We start from the raw sequence: 23,964 nt of genomic DNA, 5'->3' as shown, positions 1-23,964 counted from the left end.
AGTAGCTGGGATTATGCTATATTGTTTACATCTAATGTGATCTCAGATCCTTAAGGGTGGAGGATTGGTGGGGGATGTAGGGAAAAGGCTACTTGTGTCATAGCTTCCTTCATTCATGCCATCTCTTACCAGCCTTGTAGTGAAATGTGGCAAAACTTAGTCACTTGCAATAGTTAGATTGTACAATACACAGCCAATCTTGGGAGTAATATCGGGCCCATCCAGAGCAGCCTTTTTGCATCTTGAATCAGAATCAGTTTAATATCATCGGCATATGTCATGAAATTTGTTGACTTTGTATTATAGAGAAAAAACTGAATTACAGTAAGTATACATTAAATAGGTAAATCAAATTAGTGCAGAAATGGAAATAAAAAAGCTGTGGAGGTAGTGTTCATGGGTTCAATAGCCATTCAGAAATTGTTTGGCAGATGTAACTAAATGCTCTACGATGTTCTATTTTCTGGCATGACCCTCCTCATGGGCCTACTGCATTCATTTCATATTGAAGTTGTGAGCTGTATCACTGAGTTTTACTCCTTGTTGCTCAGTAACTAGCTTTTGAGTTAACCTCTAGAGAAAGAAAAGGTTGTAACTACTGCGTATTGAGCTGCACGATGCACTGTCCAAAGTCTGACTTGAGAATTGTTTCCTGAACAGCTTGGGTAGTTAAAATCTTTGCTGGTTGCCCTTCCAACTTCTTAGCCTCTTTCTCTCCTCTTGTGTCAATATTGCTCTGAATAGTTTCGACAACCACCCTCGTTTGTTGTCATATCGCAAGTTTAAGAAGATAAAGCACCACATGGCTCAACTCAGAACCCACTAACTTTTCAATTATTGACCAATCTGTGCTTCATAAAGCTTCCATATTTTTTTTTTACCTGCACTTTCTGTAAAGGGACCGACATCAATTATCGTAGAAAGACAACTGACCAGAACAGGAGATCCTACCACTGAACTCTTTGCAGATATTAACTGCTCACAACCTCTGCCAATTTTTCAATGATAACTCTGTTTGTGATTAGCAAAGGGGAAATTAGGTGAGGGAAGAGAATTGTTTAACTATGCATAATTTTCATTTAAATCAGCAAATCCCTTCCAAATGCTTGAGCTTTTTCTATTTTCTATTAAGTAGAAAACAAACTTCTCAATTTATAGCTTTATTTGAAAACCTTGTTTTTGTGGCTTCAAAGTAGCTTTAAACTATGCTGACCAGTATCCTATGAGCCCACATTCCTGTATTATGTGAGATGGGCAGCAGTGAGGAGTATGGCAATGGTTATGTTTTCTCTCTAGCTGTGTTGAGAAATGATTGTCCTAAGAAGTTGTGCATTCATTCTGCACTTTGCTCCTTGTGTTTTGAAAAAGTTTCTAATATATAGCTCATCAAAATCCAAACTGAACAACTAGCAAATTAACTCATTTTTTAATCTGGTGACAGTATTTATAATAATCTGTCTTGTTAAGGGTCTAAGTGATGGTAATCATTAGTGGGATTGATGAGTAGGTTAAGGAAAAAATACATCGTTTTAGAGTATCTATGAAATGGAAATGCTGAAATTGGGGAAACAATGAAAATTTTTATCTTGGACTTGCAATAAATCAGCCATCCTTGAAACTATATTGTGCAATTTAATAATTGCAGACATCTTTCAAATAGATGAATCAAGCCCCTGACAAGTTTGAATATATTTAGAAATGTGCTATTGATGTATACAGAGCAAAACATGATAGAAAGGTTGTAAGTGATAAAAGTATCTGATGAAAAATATTTAATACTGAAACAACTATCTTAAATCTATTTAGAAATTTTCTAAAATGTCTTCTGACTTTAGGCTGAAGCCTGTAAATCAATTGAATATGCTATGAAGAAATGTCCAAATGGAATGTATGCCGAGATCAAATATGATGGGGAGAGAGTCCAAGTACACAAGAATGGAGACACCTTCCAGTATTACAGTAGAAGCCTGAAACCAGTGTTACCACATAAAGTGAGTATCTGCTTAAGCTTTCCAGTTTCTCAATTTATCAGTTGTTAATGAAACATTTTTTCCTACTTGGTCCTAGTGTGGTGCTGGAGTACATGGGATGTACTAGTATATTTAAGAAATAACAACTTTGAATTTTAAAATGTGCAGCTTTCCACCATCTCAAACTAGCATTCTTCTCCTGAAGATGGTAATTCATTCTTGGCTTTAATCTTCAGACAGTTCTGCATATACTTCTACAATTAAAAGAGGAATAGAGGAAAACTCATGCCATCTGACCTTGTCTTCCTGGGATGTATCGCACATGACTTGTATAATTTGCAAGGAATGCTTAGTGCTTCTTTCTCCAACACTTGTATCTGTTGCACCTTATAAAGCTTAAGATTCAAAGAACAAACTGGAATCAATTTTTGATCAGTAATTTAATTTCACAGGAGCTTATTTGGTAAGTTAATCCACATTATTTGATAACAACCCAACTACTTCAAATCCTTCTGTTAACCAGAGTCAGGTGGTTTCTCTTACCAGCCAGTCTATGGACTCCATGGATAAAAATGCCAATTAAGTGATATTTTGCTAGATTTACTCGCAGTTCAGTTTTATTCACAGACCGTGACGGGAACAAGAAGCAGCAATATGACAGTAAAGTCTACTCTGCCGTTCAGTAGTTACAACACCACTTGCTTGTAATATATTTTCTATATTCTCTATTTATTTGGTACATCCAAGTATCCATTCATTCTTGAATGCAGTCATCGTGCACAGCCATCGTGGGGAGTTGGGGAGAGGTGTCTTCATCTTCACATCTAACTACTTCCCTGTCCTGGTATTTTAACACACATTCTGGATTTTACAGAATAAGTAAACAGTGTTTCAATATGGGATACTCTGGTGCTCCAGTGTATTTCATTGTGACCATCCATTTTTAAGCTTAATAGAATATAGATCTGTTCTAGTTTATCATGCTATTTTGCTCAATTTTTTTATAGGAGTATGAGAACATTACAATAAGAAGCAGAAGATCATAAGGGCAGTTGATCCTGTTGAATCACTTTATAAAGTTGTGGCCAATTCTGTATTTGGTCTATTTTAACACCTGATTTATTTTTATCCTCACCCCCCCCCCCCCCACCAAATTTTTTGATTCCTTTTCTGTCTAAAATTTTATTTTGTGTCACTAACTACATTGTAAAACTAGTAGTTCTCTGGTGGGGATGGGTTGGAGCCACGGAGAATTCTAAAGAATAAAAAAATTCTTCACATCTTGCGTTTAGTTGGCTAATCCAGAATTCTGAGATTATACCATCTGCTGTATATACTGCAGCTGAAAAAGAGACTACAACATCCACTTTTCTAGAACCTATTGGACTCCAGTGCCTGTAGGATTTTCTTCCTCCTTGTATTTCTAACAACTCTGGAATCCCTGGAATCAAACTAGTGTTTTACAAGTATATTTTACCATAGGTATGGAGGCTAAAGCACTTACAATTCCAGCAATAAGGGTTTCCTATTGTAGTGTATCACACCCATCGTAGTAAAGGCTAATTTCATTTGCTTTAAAATTGGTTTCTGCATCAGTATATTTCTGAATTTCATGAACCAAGACACAAAAATCTTTGTGCACCAGCATTTTCAAGTTCCTTGTAAATACTTTGAAAATGCAGAAACTGAGTTACAGAGAAAGGTTGAATACGTTAGGACTTTATTCCCTGGAGCATAGAAGAATGAGGGGAGATTTGATAGAGGTATATAAAATAATGCTGGGTATAGATAGATTGAATGCAAGCTGGTTTTTTCCACTGAGGCTAGGGGAGAAAAAAACCAGAGGACTTGGGTTAAGGGTGAAGGGGGGAAAAGTTTAAAGGGAACATTAGGAGGGGCTTCTTCACACAGAGTGGTGGGAGTGTGGAATGAACTGCCAGATGAAGTGGTAAATGCGGGCTCACTTTTAACATTTAAGCAAAACTTGGACAGGTACATGGATGAGAGGGGTATGGAGGGATATGGTCCAAGTGCAGGTCAGTGGAACTAGGCAGAACAATGGTTTGGCACAGCCAAGAAGGGCCAAAAGGCCTGTTTCTGTGCTGTAATGTTCTATGGTTCTATGCACTCATGGGATTTTGGACTCCTAAAGTGAGAGCACTGCAAACATCATGATGAATCTCTGCAACCTGCACCAAGTTCAAATACGGTAAAGGTAGTCTAAGCTCTGTCAAGATTATATTTTTCTTGTTTTCTAGGTTGCCCATTTTAAGGATTATATTCCCAAAGCTTTTGCTGGTGGTGATAGTATGATTTTGGATTCTGAAGTTCTGCTGATTGACACAGTTACTGGAAAGCCACTTCCTTTTGGAACACTGGGTATCCATAAGGTAGGGTGATTTGAAAGACCCAGATATAAATTGTCTATATTGGAATTTGTATAGATTTTGTGACTACTGCACAGGTATTCAAGTTGCCAATTTGGAGAGATGGAATTTAATTCCTATAAGTCAATAACCTGGATCAATCTGAGGCAATGAGTAGTGACATCTGTTAGTGTCCTCATGCCATTGCTATCTAGCTGTAGTGCCAGGGAATTGGCGCTGAGAGGAGGGAGTGGGAATAATTTTATGCCAGGATACGATTCTGTGTGTAATGTGTGGTTTTCATTGCATCCATGTTTTTACTTGCTTGAGTAATGATATGGAAGTTGCATCATCTCTATCCAGTCTTTTGCAGTGTGTGGCTGTTAGGCTTGAATGTGCTTATCCCTTTTTCCAATCTTGGCTGCTGTAGTCATTCAAAGATTACCTTATCACACTGCCTAATAACTCTACACAACTCAATGACAGATCAAGATTCTGAGACAGGCAGAGGAAAATTTGGTTCAGCTCCTCTTTGCTATTCATTACACACATTTGAACAGATTAAGCTCAGCTGAGAAGTATCCTGTACTCTTGTAGTTAGCTGAGAACATCAGGACTCTTATGTATGTAACGTCTACTAGGGTGAGGTCAGAGAAGGCTGTCAGTAGTGAAGCTGTACCCCAGCAAAGGCTGAATGTTTCACTACAGGAGCAGAATATTCTTTAAGACTTGTACAAAACAGGTGTATGCTATTTAATTTCATAGGACATAAACCAAATTTGTTTTATTTTTCTCTTTCAGAAACTTGCCTTCAAGGATGCTAACGTATGTCTTTTTGTCTTTGACTGCATTTATTTTAATGGAGTCAGTCTCATGAACAGGTGTGTGCATTTCCCGTGTGAATCTGCAATCAGTATTCCGAGAAACAGATTGTTTTTGATCATTAGGACAACTATACACAGAAAATTTGATGCTGTCTTTCATAGACATAGAATATAGAATAGTACAGCACATTACAGGCCCTTCGGCCCACAATGTTGTGCCGACCCTCAAATCCATATACCTGTCTAGCAGTGTCTTTCTGCCATTTATGGAAGTGATTACACTTCAAGAGTACTTAAGGGAGTGCAGGTCACTTTAGGGTGACCTGCAAGAATTATGACCAGCATTATAAAGTTGCAAGATGCTTTGTTTGTAACTCTGACTCCAGTCCAAGATGATGATGATAATTAGCAAAAGCAAATTTATATTTGCCAAGATCAGTGGCCAAAGCTGCTCAAGTTTTAAACCAGGTCTTTTTGATTATAAAAATAATAGGAAATGGAAGTGGGTTTGAGCAGTTTGGCTCCTCATGCCTACTTTTCCATTCGATAAGAATATTGCTAATCTTTTATCTGAACCCCACTTTTCTGCACCGATCTCTTGATTCCCGTAATATCACTCAAAAATAATGTTTCTTTTTCAGTATCCTTAGTAAAGTGGGAACTTTATCACAATGTTGCCACTGATGTGTGAGAGACTTGAGTGCCTTCACTTTATTTGCACCACTTCCTAATTTGATAGCCTATCTTCTTTTAACAAAAAGTAGTCTTTTGGGATAAAGGCACTCAGCAGCATATTCTAGTTTTCTACATGAGTATTAGCTGTACTGTCCCAGTGACCATCTTTATCCCCAATTATGTTTGTAATTTTTTTTCTCTCTTGTACAGACCGATTAGTGAGCGAAAGCAATTCCTTCGTGATAACATGGTTGAAATCCCAAACAGAATCATGTTTTCAGAAATGAAGCACGTAACAGTAAGTGGTTCATAATTTTTAAGCATCACGTTTTTAAACTCCTCCATCTTGCTTGTAGTCATTATTAATGTCATCTGGATTTTCTATCTGGTTTTCAATTAATGTTCTGTTTGAAAGGTAACACTAATTTATCTGTAGTATTTGAAGAAGAATTAGAGATTGAATGAGACAGGCTTGTTAGGGAGATGTGTCAGGGAGAACCACGGCAAATTTATACATGTTAGTCCCCTCAGGATTGATCTCACCTGGTCCCGCAGCATCACCTCTTTAGTCAAGTAAGATCTGCAGCGTTTCTGCTTCCCAAGGTGAGCGAGGCTCTTTTCCCCCTCCCCGCTCTAATTTTTACAGGAGCACCATGAAGACTGTCCTGACCAGCTGCATCACCTTCTGATACAGGGATTGCGAGGCATCTGACAGCAAGTTCCTTCAACTGATTACGGGGACTTCTGAGAGGATCATTGGCTTCTCTCTTCCATCCGCCAGAGATATTGATCAGGAGCACTGTGTATACAGGACCCGGAGCATTGTCAGTGATTCCCTCCAATCTGTCCAGCAACCTATTTGATGCCCTACCATCAGGCAGGAGCTATCATAGCATTAGGACAAAAACTATTAGGATGGAAAACAGAATTCCTCAGGCAGTAAGACTACTGAACTCCCTTCCACCACCCAGGTTTCATCATGCATGAGATGCCAGTAGCGTTCTACTGTTTACTTTTTAACTTGTGTTTTAAATGCACCTTGTTATTTGTTAATTTACTAATGGTAATATTACTTTGTGAGGAAGATACATATACTGTGCTGTGCAGCTTGGTATGGAGGAATGTTGTTTCCTTTGGTGGTATGCATGTGTATGGTTGAATGACAATAATCAAACTTCAGTGAGAGTTTTGCACAATGGGAGTGCATTTTGGAAAATTGCATTTTGTACATCTTGCAATATTTCTCATCAATATTGACTTCTACTCTGAATTGCAAATCTGGGTTCTTGTTCTGTAATCTCCACCAGAGAGTATATTCATGAACTCTGTAACGTTCTCCTTCGCGTGTCACGAACGCCGAATTTAACGTCGAGATAAACCACAGTTAATAAGAACCAGATCGCAGCAAGATTAACCATTTACTGTTCACTCTTCACATTAACATATGGTGAAAACTGTTGATAAAACAATACAAGATTGATACAGTATTTGTTCCTTCCTTAATATCACATTTCAAGTGTAAATACTTGCAAAGGTGACTATAACTACATTACACTAAGGTGCAGTATACAGGGAGAGTTTACCTGCTCCATTGACTACTTTAAATACACTTCCATGCAAACTATCCGCGACTCTTTAACTAACGAAAGCATAAACATTATCTACCGTCGTTACTTCTAACAGGATCGGCATTAACATCTTAGTTCAATATATCGATTATCTATTAACTTACAGCGTTGCTCTCACTGTGATTTCTCATGCCTGCAAAACAACTTCTGCTCAGGTGAGCCTCGTGGTAAGCCCCCACCCTCGCGCTAATTTCAAACCGATATTTTCCCACAAGACGCGGCGAAACCGGATGTGACGTCATCGCATGCCGATATATTTTACATGCAATGAATATACTTTAAACACTTCTAATTCTAACTAGAAAATACTATCGAATGAATTACTAAGCGAAAATATTATAAACTAAATAACTGTCGTAAAGACAGCACAAACTCCTTTCTTTGAACTTGGTTTATTTGAGACATCAATCTAAATAAAGAGCAGTTTGAATGTATCTCTATCATTCCTTAAAATCTCATTTTCTATTTGGTGTTTTTTTTTAATTTTGAAATCTAGTGGTTGTAGTTTCTGCTAGGACATTGACATAATCAAATTATCTCCCATTTCATATTATATGAACAATTTCACTCATAGCAAAATTTAAATCAAACAAATTTTGTTTTTTAAGGCTGTAATAAAAAAATTCTGAACTTATCGTCCTTGTGATTGAAAATCTGTAAAACAGAAAATACAGTACCAAAAGAGCTAGCTAGGTCACCATCTGTGGAGAACAAAACAGAGTTAGGGGTTTGATATTTCTAGATTTTTTTTTGTTCAGCTTAACTTTTGACAAAGGAATATAAATTTTACTAACTAAGTGATTACCTTTCAATTCATTTTGCCAGAGGGCCTCAGATCTGGGAGAAATGATCAATCGAGTTATCAAAGAGGGACTCGAAGGATTGGTACTGAAAGATGTTAAGGTAAGATTATTTCTCTGTGAAAACCATAGTTCATTCTTTTCTATAGCATTGGAACTGAGTAACCTTTGCAGGTAGGTGTTTTATCTAGGGATAGTGGCTTCAAAATAATTGAGTTGTATCTAATCAGCATTGTTAATTGAATGAGAGGAAGCATTATTTATTTTCAGATTATTTTACTGGAGAGGCTGTCATTTATGCTCATTTCTAGTTGCCTTTTTCTCTTTTTCCCCATTTGAGTTTAAGGTCAAATGCAGTCTTTCAGCATGTTCTGTATTGTAAATATAGGCCAAAGATCTGTGATCCCAAAACTGAAATCTAAAACATTACTGTGTACACCTTCCTCCTTTTGAAACCGTTAGTTTTGTTCTTTGTGAACTTTATATCTGTGTAGCCATTATCCTTTTGATCTAGTTTTGTCAATGTTTATTATGTAGCACTTTTCTCAAATACTTTTGCACATCATTAATAATTCAATCAGCTCAGTCAAACATGATTTACTTAAAAAATCATGGTGATTATTATTTTAATGTTCATATTTGCACTCATCTTAATATAGGAATATAACTGAGTCCCTTCAAGTTTCATCTCCCTTCCCTTGGCAAACATCAGGTTTTGCTGATATACAGCAGTCATACATTGAATGGTGCAACTTTTAAAGTGGTAAAGATAGGAATCAGATTTAGAATCAGGTTTATTATCACCGGCATGTGACGTGAAATTTTTTAACTTAGCAGTTCAATGCAATACATAATCTAGCAGAGACAGAAAAAAACAGTAAATAAAATAAAATATAATAAAAAAAGTAAATCAATTACGTATATTGAATAAAAACAGAAAATGCTGGCAGAACTCAGCAGGCCAGACAGCATCTATGGGAGGAGGTAGTGATGACGTTTCGGGCCGAAACCCTTGAATAGATTTTTTTTAAATGTGCAAAAACAGAAATACTGTGAATTAAAAAAAGTGAAGTAGTGTCTAAAACTTCAATGTCCATTTAGGAATTGGATGGCAGAGGGGAAGCAGCTGTTCCTGAATTGATGAGTGTGTGCCTTCAGGCTTCTGCGTCTCCTACCTGATGGTAACAGTGAGAAAAGAGCATGCCCTGGGTGCTGGAGGTCCTTAATAATGGACGCTGCCTTTCTGAGATATCGCTTCCTAAAGATATCCTGTGTACTTTGTAGGCTAGTGCCCAAGATGGAGCTGACTAGATTTACAACCTTTTGCAGCTTCTTTCGATCCTGTGCAGGAACCCCTCCATACCAGACAGTGTTGTAGCTGTCAGAATGCTCTCCACGTTTCAGCTATAGACAGGTGTGGAAAGTCAGCAAATGATATTGCTTTGTGCTCCAGTGATTGAGTTGTATTATCTTTCAGTGGTATCTGTGTGTTTTCTTAGTTGAAATATTGTATTTTTAATTAAACTCCACTAATTCTCTAAGTTACAAACTGTTGGGGAAGGTGATATGGCTTCAGTTTTCAGAGACCAGCGTTATCCCCAGCAAACACATCTGTAGCAATTGTCTCCATTTTAAGCAGCTCAGAACTGCAGCACCAAGGAAGATGAGAATGGCCTTGAAAGTTTGTTGAAGATGGCAGTCAGTGCTAGTCTTGGCTAGTAGTTTGGATTTAGACATTCTTGAAGATGAGGTGAATGTGTATGTATCTTGGGTAGGTATGAGAACCCAAGGAGTTGTGATGCAATTATCTCTGCCTTAACAATGGGTATTACTGTAGTTTCTTCCCACCTGTATGGATGTGGACAAAATCTGTTTTCTTCCCACCCATATTTATGTGAGCAAAAATGGCAGGAGTTCTTCTGACCAGAATACTGGTACAGGTGGAAGAGTGAGAAAGAATGAATGTGATATGGGGCAACACAGTTTCATGAACAGATGTTGTTCCAAATAGTCAGAACTGAGAGTCCATCGTGTGCAGAGGTTAAGGATTTTTCTTGGAGTGAGATTATATAGTTGAAATCCAACAGTATAATTAGAACTTGTAAGAAGTTGACAAGTGGGAGACATTGAGGGGCGAAGGCCTAAGCTGAAACACAAGTTCTTAAAGCTAACCTTGAGCGTTATGTAAACCATGCATACTGGTGGCCATGGTTATAATTGTGAGACATTTGGGATAAGTACTGGGAGAAAGGGACTTGCCTGTTAGGGCAGACTCTACTTGCACTGGTCAGGATAAATTGGAAAAGTGACCTTAAACCTTTTTTTTAAATTAAAAAAAGATCAGGGTAGAGTGAAAGGGAATGATTAGGGACTTGAGAGGGGAACCCACCCCATAGGAAAAGTGGCAATGGAAAAATTAATGGCTGGAAGGAACAGAATGCATTAATAAGCAAAGCCATTTGGAGGAAAAATTGGTTTGAAGGTTCTGAAGGCTATGAATGTATGTCATTGATAATGAAAAACTCAATCTAATACTGCAGATAGAGATAAACGAATTAGATCTAATGTTGATGCTTGTGTTTAGAAATTAATTTGCAAAATTCTCCTGTTCATTCAGAGGGTTGCAAAGTCCCTAGATAGAAGACAGGATGTTTTTCTTCTAGTTTACATTTGAGGCCCAAGAGCTGAATTATTGGAGTTTCAGCATAACAGATGCTAAAGGTCTGGTTTCTGCTTGCTGGAGGCAAAGTCTCAGGGCAAAGGCCTGGCTATCTAATATTGAAATTTCAGTTCTTGTTCTCTGCAGCTTTGAATAGTGTGCCATTGAATATATATGGAGAAGTATAATTACGATGAGGGACTGGCTGGGCGGAGTTTTCTTTAAGGGAAAGATGAGTGAGATTCAATTGAAGTGTATAAAATAATGAGGGGCCTTGTCACAGGACATGTGAGGGACCTACTTAAATGTGGTTGAGACACATTTATGCAAATAGTGGAACCACCTGCTTGGAAGAATGGGGCCCAAATCCTTGTAACATTTAAAAAGATATTTGATGTAACATGCGAAGACTGATACCTACTAGGTTATAGACAAAGCTAGAGATTAGGAGTAATGCAGATGGCTACACGTTGGGAAACACAGACATCATGGATAAGGGGGCCTCTTTCTGCACAGTCAATTTCTAATTTTCAACGAAAAAATATATGATGATAGAAATGTAAGTGGATACAATTGTATTAAGGCTGCTTGCGTATCTGGTCTTCAATACAGGATTAGTCATCTCATTAAATTGTGGAGCAGGCTTAAGAGGTCATACTTCCTGTTGCTATTTGTAATGCATCCTTCCTGATTGTTCTAGTTTGAATGGGATGTCAAAAACTACTTGTCTTTTCTTTAGTATCTTTCACAATCATTACCCCATAATTATGTCTCAGTCTTTGTCTCCATTGACCAACGTATATTTAACAGAGAAAACCAAGAGTCTGAGCAGTTATATTATGAAATGAAAATATATTTTGTAGGATATGGGGAAATTTTTGAAACCCTCTTTCTCCGGGCATCTCTGGAAACGGCTCGTTAGCCCTCACTAACGGCCACCATATTCAGTGCTGCGAAAACCCTCTTTTCTCTGGCTTCGTGTGTCAAGGATGTATACGTCCCTATTTAGTCTCGTCAAATCTGTGAGATTGGTGTATCTCACACACCCACATCCTGGTTTGTGTGAATGCTGTGTGATTTACTGCCCTGCAGTAGCCCGTCGGCATGAAGTAACAGATCGTACACTGCTTACAATTTTAAAGTGAAACTTCCGGTAAGATGCGATTGTTTAGTCGCTTCAAACTTTTGCTCCTTTACATTTCTTACCTTCGCACTATGTGTCTCCCTTTTTAAACCTTAGTTCGTTATTCTATCTGTTTTTTCTTATCTGCCTGCAAATACGTCTATCTTACAATGGCTACAAAAAATTCTAAATCTGGGAAAAAAGAAACTCCCACGTCTTTGTCTGCCGAGATCCTCTCTATCCTGGAACAGAATCGACAAGATATTTTAACTGATATCAAGGCTGAATTTAGAGCCTCTATCAGTCAGCTGCAGTCAAAATTGGATCAGATTAACGCCAGAATGGATGATCAAGCCAAACATTTATCTCGCATCGACCTAACCTCTGAAGATTTAAAACGCTGCGTTCAGCATTTGGAAACTCTCTATTTCAAGTTAACGGAGCAAAACAGCAAACATATTTCCAAAATGGCGGATCTCGAAAATCGGAGCAGGCGCTGCAATCTGCGAATTCTCGGTTTGCCAGAGGCCACTGAAATGGGTACCCCCTTTGAATTTTTCTCTTCTTTTCTCTGTGAGATTTTCAGGAAAGAATTTCTCCCGACTCCACCTGAGCTAGAAAGAGCTCATAGAATTTATGTCCTTCGAGCTGCTTTGGGTTCTAGGGCACGACCAGTTATCCTGTGTTTCCATCATTATCAGGTGAAAAACCGTTTGATTATGGTAGCACGCTGACTTTCCAAAATAATACCATTCGTATCGTGAAAGACCGGGTTCTGAAGATGCGTGCTGAGTTCAAAGGCGTTATGAAAGAACTCTTTAATCGTGGATTCAAACCTTCCCTTCGCAATCCTGCCGATCTTCGAATTACGCTTACTACTGGAGAATATAAGTGGTTTAAGTCAGTTAGACAGGCTGAGATGTTTGTTGGAAATCTTCCAGCCGTCTTGACTTCTTTAGACCCGGTTTGACTTTCTAAAATGGCTGATGAGTATTTCTTGAATTAAAGTCTTTTTTGCAAATTCAGACTCTATTTGAATAATTTAGTCCTTAACTACTGAGAACCTAAGGGTTTAAGTCGGGCTCTCCTTGGACTTGGTGTGAGTTTCTTAAATAGATGATTTAAATTAATGTTTTCCTGTGGACTTAGATTTCATTTGTGTAATTTAGTTTACTTTTGAATAACTTTAACCACAACTGGTCTTAAGTTATTTGGGAGGCTTAGAGTTTTTTATTGAAGGTCTCCCTGTCAAATTACCGTATAAGACCTGCCTTTTTTTAAAAAACGGCTGATATGTACTCTCTTTAAATTTAGAATTTCCCTCTTTTTTCCCCCCTTTTACCCTTTTATTTTCAATTTTTTCATAGTTTCTCGCGGGTAGATTAGTTCTTGATTATTATTTTGTATTAAGTTTTATATTCTTTCTAATGAAGTTGTTCCTATTTGTAATTTTGATTTGTAGTGCATAAATTAGTATCTGCTATATTATTTACACAGAGCTTATGTTAATGTTACGGAACTGGAAGTTGGTTTTTGGGGTGTCCTATTTTTTTGTAGAGCTAGCTGCTTTTTTGGGTAGCCATCTAGTTTTGGGTTGTGAGGGTGGGGTGGATTCTCCAGTACCAACACTATCTATTGTTTTTTTGTTTTTCCTTGTTATCCAGGACATGTCTATGTCCTAATTTTATTGATTTATGTTTATATTTTTGCTTCCAAACTGTTATTGCAATGTTTGATCTTAGATATGCCTACTGCCTTTTACGTTTTAACAATTGATAATGGTTAGTCCATTGAAACTTGTCAGCTGGAATGTAAAGGGATTGAATCATCCTGTTAAAAGAAGAAAGGTCTTCCCCCATATTAAGCAACTTAAAGCTGACATTGCTTTCCTCCAAGAAACTCATATTCGTAGTTTCGATAATTCTCGGCTTATGTCAAAGTGGGTGGGTCAACATTTTCATTCATCCTTCCCGGCCAAAGCTAGAGGGGTTTCCATTCTTATCAACTCAAATGTTCCTTTTGAACTCCATAGTAAGATATCTGACACAAATGGCTGTTTTATTATTGTTTCTGGCAAATTATATAATACTAAGGTAGTACTAGCTAACCTGTATGCTCCCAATTCTGACGATGTTAATTTTTTTGAACGCTTTTTTTCCTCATTACCAGATCTGAACCTATATTCTCTTGGGTGGCGACATTAACTGCTGGTTAGACCCAACTTTGGATCGATCGTCCCCTGTTACTAGATTAACTACTAAATCTGCTTCAGCTATTCTCTCTTTTATTTCTAACTATGGTATCTCTGATATATGGCGTTTCCTTCATCCTACTGAGAGAGATTATTCCTTTTTTTCACAGTTTCATCATACCTTTACTAGAATTGACTATTTCTTAATTGATAATCAACTTATTTAATTTGTTCATTCTTGTGACTTTCAGTGTATACTGATCTCTGATCATGCCCCAGTCGCTTTGTCTCTAAATTTTTGTGGTCTCCCTCAAAGGAATAAACATTGGCGCTTTAACCCGACTTTATTATCGGATGATGATTTTGTAAAATTTATTAAGGGCCAGATAACTTTTTTCCTAAACACTAATACGTCATCTGAAATTTCATCTCAGATTGTCTGGGATGCTATGAAAGCATATTTGAGGGGTCAAATAAGTTCATATACAGCAAATCTTAATAGAAAGTCCCATTCAGAGTGATTAGACCTGATTATTCAGATTAAAGAATTAGATAAATTATATGCTCAGACTAAAAACCCCAAATTATATAAGAAGCATGTAGAACTCCAAACTAAATTTGATCTTCTCTCTACTCAACCCATTGAACGTCAACTTCTTGAAAGTAAGAGTCACTTTTATATTCATGGTGACAAATCTGGCAAGTTTCTAGTTAATCAGTTGAGACGTTCTAAAGCTAAACAACATATTACAAAGATCCGGAAGGAGAACGGGGATATTATATCAAATCACTCAGAAATTAATGACTTATTTAAGAGTTTTTATTCTTGGCTTTATTCTTCTGAATCCCTGAATGAGAATATTTCTGTTGACCTTTTTTTAAATAGCTTGAATATCCCTTCGATTTCATCTGATTCTAAAGCAAAACTTAATGAGCCTATATCATTAGAAGAAGTATCTTTTGCAATCTCTGCACTGCCGTCAGGCAAATCTCCTGGTCCTGATGGGTTCCCCATAGAATTTTATAAATCATTCTCTTCACTTCTTTCACCTCAGTTACTCTCAGTACTATCTGATTCATTTAATCATGGTAAATTGCCACCCTCATTTAATGAGGCATGTATTATTCTTTTATTGAAAAAGGGCAAAGATCCAACAGAGTGCTTCTCTTACAGGCCGATTTCTGTGTTTAATGTTGATGTTAAAATTTTGGCCAAAGTTTTGGCTCATAGATTAGAAACTGTTATACCGTCTATTTCTGATGATCAAACTGGTTTTATTAAAAATCGTCTTCCCTTTTTTAACATACTGCGTTTATTTAATATTTTATACTCACCTTCAACTGGGACTCCTGAATGCGTTATCTCTCTCGATGCGGAGAAAGTGTTTGATCCTAGAGTGCAACTACCTCTTTGCGGTTTTAGAAAAATTTGACCTCGGTCAAAGTTTTATCTCTTGGATCAAATTACTATATCTATGTCCTACCGCCTCTGTTTTGACTAATTCTCAGCAATCCCAGTTGTTTAACCTTAAACGTGGCACCCGTCAAGGATGCCCCTTAAGTCCCTTTCTTTTAGATTTGGCTGTAGAACCTCTGGCAATTGCATTTCGAAGTTATCCTGAATTGACGGGGATCTGGAGGGGGGGTGTTGAGCATAAAGTTTCTCTTTATGCTGATGATCTATTACTTTTTCTTTCAAATCTGTCCACATCCTTACCTCCAATGTTTTCACTTCTTGATCAATTTAGCCAGTTCTCTGGCTATAAACTTAATTTACATAAGAGTAAACTTTTTCTAATTAATAAAGAAGCACAAGTATTAGTATTTCGCAACCTCCCCTTTAAAGTAGTTGATAATCAATTTACCTATCTTGGTATTACAGTTACAAGGAATTTTAAGGATCTTTTTCGTGAAAACTTTGCCAATCTTTTGTACTCCATAAAACAGAGTTTGTCACAATGGTCACCTTTATCTATGTCCTTGGTAGGTCGTGTTAATGGTATTGAAATGTATGTTCTCCCTAAATTTTTATATTTATTTCAATCTATTCCAATTTTTATTTCTAAAACCTTTTTTGATTCCTTAGACTCTATTATTTTGTCCTATCTGTGGAAGGGTAAGCGTTCCAGAATTAACAAAACTTACCTTCAAAAATCTAAAAAAGAGGGTGGCATGGCCTTACCTAATTTTCATCTATACTACTGGGCAGCTAACATTCGTTGTCTTATCTTCTGGTCTTTTTTTCCATAGCCAGTCTGACCGCCCTAAATGGGTAGCAATGGAGCTGAATTCCACTAAGGATCTATCTATCTCTGCACTTCTTGGATCTGCACTCCCTAGTAGTTTGCCTAGACTAATTGTTAATCCTCTTGTTAGACATACTCTGTGATTATGGGCCCAGTTTAGGAAATTTTATGGTTTCTATGCTTCTTCCCTTTCTAGTCCTATTTTACATAATCAACTTTTTCTACCTTCTATGCATGATTCAACATTTTATGATTGGTATAGAAAGGGCATTAGGTATTTTGAAGATCTTTTCATTGATAATTGCTTTGCATCTTTTCAACAGTTTTCTGCTAAGTTTAATCTACCTAATGCCCATTTCTTTAGATATCTCCAAATTAGACACTTCATTAATCCTTTATTACCCAACTTCCCTGAGATGCCCGAGAAAAATGCTAAGGACTTGTTTCTTTCGATTAATCCATTGTGTAAAGGTTTAATATCTTTTATTTATGATAAATTAATATCCTTACGGCGCGCCCCTTTGGATAAAATCAGAATGGCTTGGGAGCATGACTTAAATATCCCTTTATCCAATGAGGTTTGGGACTTGATTCTCAAGTCGGTTAACTCAACTTCTCTTTGTGCTCGCCACTATCTTTTACAGTTTAAGATTGTTCATAGGGCTCATATTCCAAATCTAAATTATCTCTATTTTATCCTAATATTAGTCCTCTTTGTGATAAATGCAAAAATGGCGAGGCTTCTCTCAGTCATATGTACTGGACCTGTCCTAGTCTAGAGAAATTTTGGAGGGATGTTTTCTTAACTTTATCCTGCATTCTGAATCGCCACTTAGAACCTAACCCTTTAATTGCTCTTTTGGTTTCTTGGCTGAGACTAAACATCGAATATTATCTTTTGCTTCTCTCCTGGCTAGACATCTAATTCTTCTTAGATGGAGAGATGTTGCCCCACCCACGCACACTCAATGGCTTAACGATATTATGTCCTGTTTAGATCTCAAAAAAATTCATTACTCAATTCTTAATTCGGACATAAAGTTTCATAAGGTCTGGGGACCTTTTATTGAGTATTTTCATAACTTGCCTTTTGACTAAGTTTCTTTTTCAGTCCCTTGCTTTCAGCTTATTTTTGGTAGTAGGCATTATTATCTTATGTTTTTAATTGTATTTACAGTTTTGGGGGTTTGAATGTTCTGATTTATATTTCCTACATTTTGCTCTGGTTGGTCTGGAGTTTTTTTTCTCTTGCGGGGGTGGGGGTGGATACTAACTTTACACGACTTCAATTTGGCTGCTTTTTCACTTATTATATTCTGTATTATATTACCATTGTATGTTAATCTTGCACTGTATTAATTTCCTATTTTGTTCTTGGGGTTTTTTTGTAGTGTTGTAGAAAATGCATAAAAAAATCAATTTAAAAAAAAACAATTTTAAAGGAGGATATTTGTGAATGTTAACTTAACCAAAGAGTTAGTAAAGAAAAGAAAGAAAAAAAGACAAAAAGGACCCATTATAATTAAACAGTCAAATGCGCACAGGTTGGAGCTCAAATCTTCCAAAAGCCATGTTCACCGCTCGTTGGTAGACCCCCTCGCCTTGGCTCCATTGAATCAAACTAGATCATCCTACAACAGGTTCTCTCCAGCATCTTCTCTCCATCTCCCACTGGACAAAGACAAAGATCCACTGTCAGTCACAAAGTCGCACTCACAGCCTGCTCTAGAACCTTCTCCCCATTCTGCTCTCCTGATTGGATGGCCCACATTCCTAAGCATCGCTTATCCTAGCAGTAACCCAAACACTGCTTCTGCAGAAAGACCATTACATGAAAAATAAAACAAATCATGCAAGCAGTTAAAGTAGCAACTAAAATTCAGAACTGAAGTTCATTAGCCATGAAGCCAGTCATTACCACAGCCGATCCTGGAGCCCATTAGTTGCAGGCCATGGCCCAGTTCAGCGTAGATTTGGGTAAATCTTGTGGAACATTGAGTTGACCTGCCCCATCCCTCACCTCCAGCTTCGACACCCTGACCTTTTCAATCTGGCCCAGCACTTGAATCGTTCAAACCTGAGGTCATTCCTCGCTTTCTAACCCAGGACCTGCTGCTTCAATGGCCCCACCACCTCAATTTGACCTTTCCAATTCAGTCTGGTGCTTAAATCAATCAAACTTTGGGTCTTTCCTTGCTCTTGGGCCCCGCCGCCTCAACTTTGCATTGTCTCTGCTTGCCTTGCCGTGGTTCTGCCACATCGAATCACTTCCAAGTCCGTCCCAGCAATTGGTGAACATTAGCTCACTCTCTGCTCTTGTGCTCAAGAGCCTTGATTCGGCCTGTGCACGTCACGCTGCAACTGTTCTGCACCTTTGAGACATCACTTCATACCACAATTATGGCAAGCAATTCAACAGCTCACCTCTGAAAGGGAATTGTATTCGGGGACAAAGTGTAATTAATACAATATTTTTTATTTTGTTTGCTACCCACAAGTCATCATCATGCTTCACTAGCACCATGTTAAACTGGAAGTCATTTAATGTAGCAATTTTTTTCCATTATTAGTACTTAGTACCATCAGTGGTGAATTCTGATTACAACCTCAACATTTGTTGATTGCCAGACGTATTTCTGGAGAACATAATTAACCTTGCTAAATTTTCTTTCTAATTATTTACTGTTCATACTTTTCCCAGATTTGGTCTCTCACAATTAATTTCTATATATTTACACTGGATTCAATAGGCGTGTTTCCATTATTGTTCAGACTTTAAACAGTGTAATGAACAAAGAAATCTAATTGTTATTTATAAATATTCTCCTCAGGAAGTTGTTGCAGCTTTCAGTATCATGTGTCTTCTCCCCACTGAAGAATAACTTTTAGTTGTTTGTGTTGTGCTGTGTGCGGAAATGTGCAGGCACTTCAACCTAACTTTAACAGACTTGAGACTTGTGCCTGATTTAAAATTGGCATTTTACTGTATTTCTTTCAAACATTTGAAGTTGGTATTCTCACTTCTGAGCCAGATATGTATTAGATTAAAGCTGCTTCAAGGGTTTGTGCTATTGTTTTATCTTTTATGTTTGTTTTTTCAGATTCTAGTATCTGCAGTTCCATTTCCTTTGGAACTCACCTGGTCCCATTCCTCATGCTTACTTGGTGCAGTGCACTTCTGCAAGTGCTATCTTTCAAATAAGATGTTAAGCCAAGGTTGTATTTTCTGTGAACCTAAAAGGTTTATTGGCATAGTTTTCAACCAGTATCTTAACCTATTGCCAACATTATCTGAAACTAGTTTACTGGTTAATGCCACTTCAGTTGTTGATATTGCTGTGTAAAATTAGCTTCCAGATTTTCTTCATTACCACAGTGTTTTAGTTGCAATGTGATTGAGTTACTCTGAAATTATGACAATATATAAATGAGGCAGTTCTTTTAAATATTCAGTGTTGAAATTCCATGAGGGTGGAGTGTACTCTGGTAGTCTAACAGAGTGCCTGCTGCTAGTGTGCTAGCTTCAGTATGTCTAATATGCTTTAAGCATGTGTTTCATAGCAGAGGGTTTAAAGTTAACAATTATTAATTTTAAAATTGTTACCTTTTTTGAAATGTCAATATTTTATTGCAGCTACTGTATAAATGTTCTGAAGGTTATGCTTCCTCTTTTTATGTGTGTTTAGAGTCTCTACGAACCAGGCAAACGTCATTGGTTAAAAGTAAAAAAAGACTATCTCAATGAAGGTGCAATGGCTGATTCGGCAGACCTTGTTGTGCTGGGAGCTTTCTATGGGCAAGGGAATAAAGGTAATACTAACACTTGGATGAAATATGTCTGTGTAAGTGTGTTTGCATTTTGTTTGTAATTTTCTATACTTTTGCATTATTTTTGTAACCAATTAGTTTCGGAAAAACTGATGGTGCCTTCCTACAGGATTCCACCCAAAATGGGCATTTTCCTTCAGTTTTCTGATTTTCCCCAAACCCAACCCCTACCAACAAAACTCTTGCTCTCGTGTGGAGCTTAGATGGATAGATAGATACTTTATTGATCAGAAGGGACAATCTTCACTCAAGTAGTCATTATTCTATTATGTTGAAGATCAGCTGGTTATTCAATTCTGGTGGCCATCATAGATGGTCTAAAGCAGGGGTCAGCAACCTTTACCACTGAAAGAGCCACTTGGACCCGTTTCCCACAGAAAAGAAAACACTGGGAGCCGCAAAACCCGTTTGACATTTAAATTGAGATAACACTGCATACAACGTTTTGTTTTGCCTTTATGCTATGTATAAACAAACTATAATGTGTCGCATTTATGAAATTGATGAACTCCTGCAGAGAAAACGAAATTACATTTCTGCATGCAACAAAAACATTTTGAACTCCGAAAAAAAGACGTTGGGTTGAAGGTTACTTTTAAGTAAAATACTCAACGTCTATTTGAGTCCTTCTTGTATTTATGAAAAACGCCAAACTTAAATTTGCCGCCAGCAGCAAACCAAAAATAACGTCAGCCGGCTGTCAACCTGAAAAATAAAAGGACTATTTCACTGAACAATGAAAACATATGAATATACGTAAAATAATAGGCAATTAAAATATTTATCATACTTGGTCAGGTTGACTCACACCTGACAATGCAGTCGTATTCAGTAGGGATGGATCGATGCTTAGGGGAGTGACCGGGAAGGATAATGTGTTTTTTTCCTCTCTGAACTCACAGAAGCGTGGACGATGTTTGCATTGCGATGATTGCAGAATGTAAATACTCCGAATTTATCATGTCGTGACCTTGTTTGAACTCTCTCAAATTGGGGAAGTGAGACAATGTGCCTTTCTGTAAATCTCTGGCAAGCACTGTCAACTTGCGCTCGAATGCCAAAACATCCTCCAACATGTGCAGGGCTGTACGTCCTTACCCCTGAAGAGCTGTGTTCAGCGTGTTCAGGTGCGCTGTCATGTCTACCATGAAGTGTAGCTTTTCCAGCCACTCTGGCTGTTCCAGCTCAGGAAAGGTGGGCCCTTTGCTGCCCAGGAAAGTTTTCACTTCTTCCAGACACGCGACAAAGCGTTTCAGCACCTTCCCTCTGGACAGCCAGCGATAAAAACACGTTGTAGCGGTGTGCTACACGCAGTCAGTAAACCGCAGTCAAAGATAGCTTTATTCGAACTAAACAGCCTTGCTTTTAAGCCTCCCTCAACCCGCCCCCCCCCCCCCCCCATGGGCGCGGATGCTGCAAAAGACACGTACTCACAAACCCCCGTAGGCTATCTCCCTTAGCCTGAACGCTGGCTAATTGTGAGCCGGTTCGGATGTGTCAGGAAATGGGTCACCACAACTTCTTAATTAGATTGTACAAGATCACCATAATCTTCAAATTTAGAATTACATTTCAAAAACTAACAAACTAACATAAAATACATTTTAATTAAATACTGACCAATTATTTCCCAAAGCAACAGGGAGCCGCAGCACAGACGTAAAAGAGCCACATGTGGCTCCGGAGCCGCGGGTTGCCGACCCCCGGTCTAAAGTATACACTATTCAAGGAATTTTTCATTCAATGTGGTGTCTGACTGTATTTATCACATGAATTTGATTAACACATTTTCACAAGTCTGAATTTGGAATAGTGGAATCAATTTGGTAACACCACACTGGGTAAAAAATTTGCCAACTTCACAAATTTTGTGGTTCGAGTAGAAGGTGGTGTTTGGTTTAATCAGTGATATTGAGTCAGTTAATCAAATCATCCCATTTGAGTTCCATTGAACCAAGAGCTTGACTGCATTTGTCTGATTTCTGCCCAAATAGAAATGAATTTTGAAATTTGTCAGGCACTCTGAAGCTTATTTTGGGTAATGGAGAATTTTTTTGCCATTATTCTTGACTGTCTCTTGCCCATTGTGATTCTGATTGTACATCAACAAATGGCAGAGGCTGTAAGTCTGAGATAAAAACAGAAAAGATTATAAATACCTAGTAGGTCAGGCAGCATCTGTGGAAAGAGTAGTTATTTGGTTATTCAGTGGATCGATCGTAGAAGGGCAGGTAACCAAGCAAACTCACCCCAGCCAGGATGTCAGACTTAATCACTTTCCTTAACTTTGCCTGTGCATCTTGTTAGGTTTTTAAGAGAAAACCACAAGATAAGCAGATATTGTGTTTCCTTTCCTGGCTTATTAACTTCAGCTGTGCCTGCAGAATTCCCTGTATCTAGGCCTCGTCCTTGTGAAAGTTCCTTTCAAGCTTTCCGGAGACATACAGTGCCGTTGTGTTTTATTGCAGGAGGGCAAATGGTGAAAAGGAGTGGCGTAAGAATTTCAGTTGGCATAATCAGTCAATAGAAGTGGCAAATTTTAGCCTTGGTTTTCTGAATTGTGCAGGTGATTTAGATACATGTGTAGGTGAAAATCTATGGCGTTTATGTTCCATGGATTTATTTCAGGTGGGATGATGTCTATCTTCTTGATGGGCTGTTATGATCCCAATACATCACGATGGTGTACTGTGACCAAATGTGGAGGTGGCCATGATGATGCAACCCTGGCACGATTACAGAATGAACTTGACATGGTGAAAATAAGCAAGGTAATGTAACATTTTAGTTCACACTATTTTGTACTGTGTTGGAAAAAGTTTAGCTTTAATTAAACCTAGTTTCATTCTTGGCATAATTTCAAATAACTATTCTCTTGATGCAGGATCCAAGTAAGGTGCCAAGTTGGCTAAACGTCAGCAAGAATTACATACCTGACTTTATTGTTCGAGATCCAAAGGTGAGTTTCCAAACTAGCTTAATGTTGTCTGTAGCTGGACTTTCCTTAAAGGGATAATATGAATCTTTAAATCTTTATCTTTACTGGTTGAGGCATCGCTGTTCCTTTCAAACATCTGCAAAATAAAAGTCCTCTGAGGAATTCTTTGTCCTCTAGGCAGATTCATAAGAGCTCTCTATGGAAGCTTGATTTGTGTTCCTCTCATGAATATTTATTTTTTGATTTCATTTCCATTTTATTTTTAAGAAAGCACCAGTTTGGGAAATCACTGGAGCAGAATTCTCTAAATCAGAAGCTCACTCTGCAGATGGGATATCGATCCGGTTCCCAAGGTGCACCCAAATCCGTGATGATAAAGACTGGAAAACTGCAACCAACCTTTTTCAACTGAAGGTACACACACTTGCGAGTTTTTTTTTGTCTTTGAAGGATTGGAAATCAATATGGAGACTGATCAGCTGAGGTACACATGCAAAGTCAGAGAAAGTTTTATATCATAGAGCTGGACCAGATTGAGTGCTGTTGCACTTGAGGAATAAAATGTGGTCTTTTTGAGTCATTTGTCAAATCTTTACATCTGCATACTAAGTAGTGGAAGTTGTTACCAGTGAGGTTTGCGTTAAGTTAGTGATAGGGTGGGAAGTAGTGTTGGTGTACAGGATGAAAGTTTGGTGTTGGTTTATTATTGTCACATG

The 23,964-nt window shown here is 37.8% G+C and overlaps 1 protein-coding gene across 4 annotated transcripts in view; it reads left to right on the top strand.

Moving 5' to 3' along the window:
- lig3 (ligase III, DNA, ATP-dependent) overlaps positions 1 to 23,964 on the top strand; it is a 112,572-nt gene that overhangs the window by 31,146 nt on the left and 57,462 nt on the right. For all 4 annotated transcript variants that reach the window (XM_059973069.1, XM_059973070.1, XM_059973068.1 and 1 more), the window contains exons 9-17: positions 1,836 to 1,991; positions 4,229 to 4,360; positions 5,138 to 5,217; positions 6,046 to 6,133; positions 8,289 to 8,366; positions 20,169 to 20,292; positions 22,939 to 23,081; positions 23,195 to 23,269; positions 23,516 to 23,662. In XM_059973069.1, coding sequence (XP_059829052.1) covers positions 1,836 to 1,991; positions 4,229 to 4,360; positions 5,138 to 5,217; positions 6,046 to 6,133; positions 8,289 to 8,366; positions 20,169 to 20,292; positions 22,939 to 23,081; positions 23,195 to 23,269; positions 23,516 to 23,662 — 1,023 coding nt within the window. The remainder of the gene's footprint in view (positions 1 to 1,835; positions 1,992 to 4,228; positions 4,361 to 5,137; positions 5,218 to 6,045; positions 6,134 to 8,288; positions 8,367 to 20,168; positions 20,293 to 22,938; positions 23,082 to 23,194; positions 23,270 to 23,515; positions 23,663 to 23,964) is intronic.

This window comes from Hypanus sabinus, chromosome 6 (assembly GCF_030144855.1).
Source record: "Hypanus sabinus isolate sHypSab1 chromosome 6, sHypSab1.hap1, whole genome shotgun sequence".
Lineage (NCBI taxonomy): Eukaryota > Metazoa > Chordata > Chondrichthyes > Myliobatiformes > Dasyatidae > Hypanus > Hypanus sabinus.
Note: the sequence above shows the minus strand (reverse complement) of the source record. Positions and strands in the feature narration are given on the sequence as shown.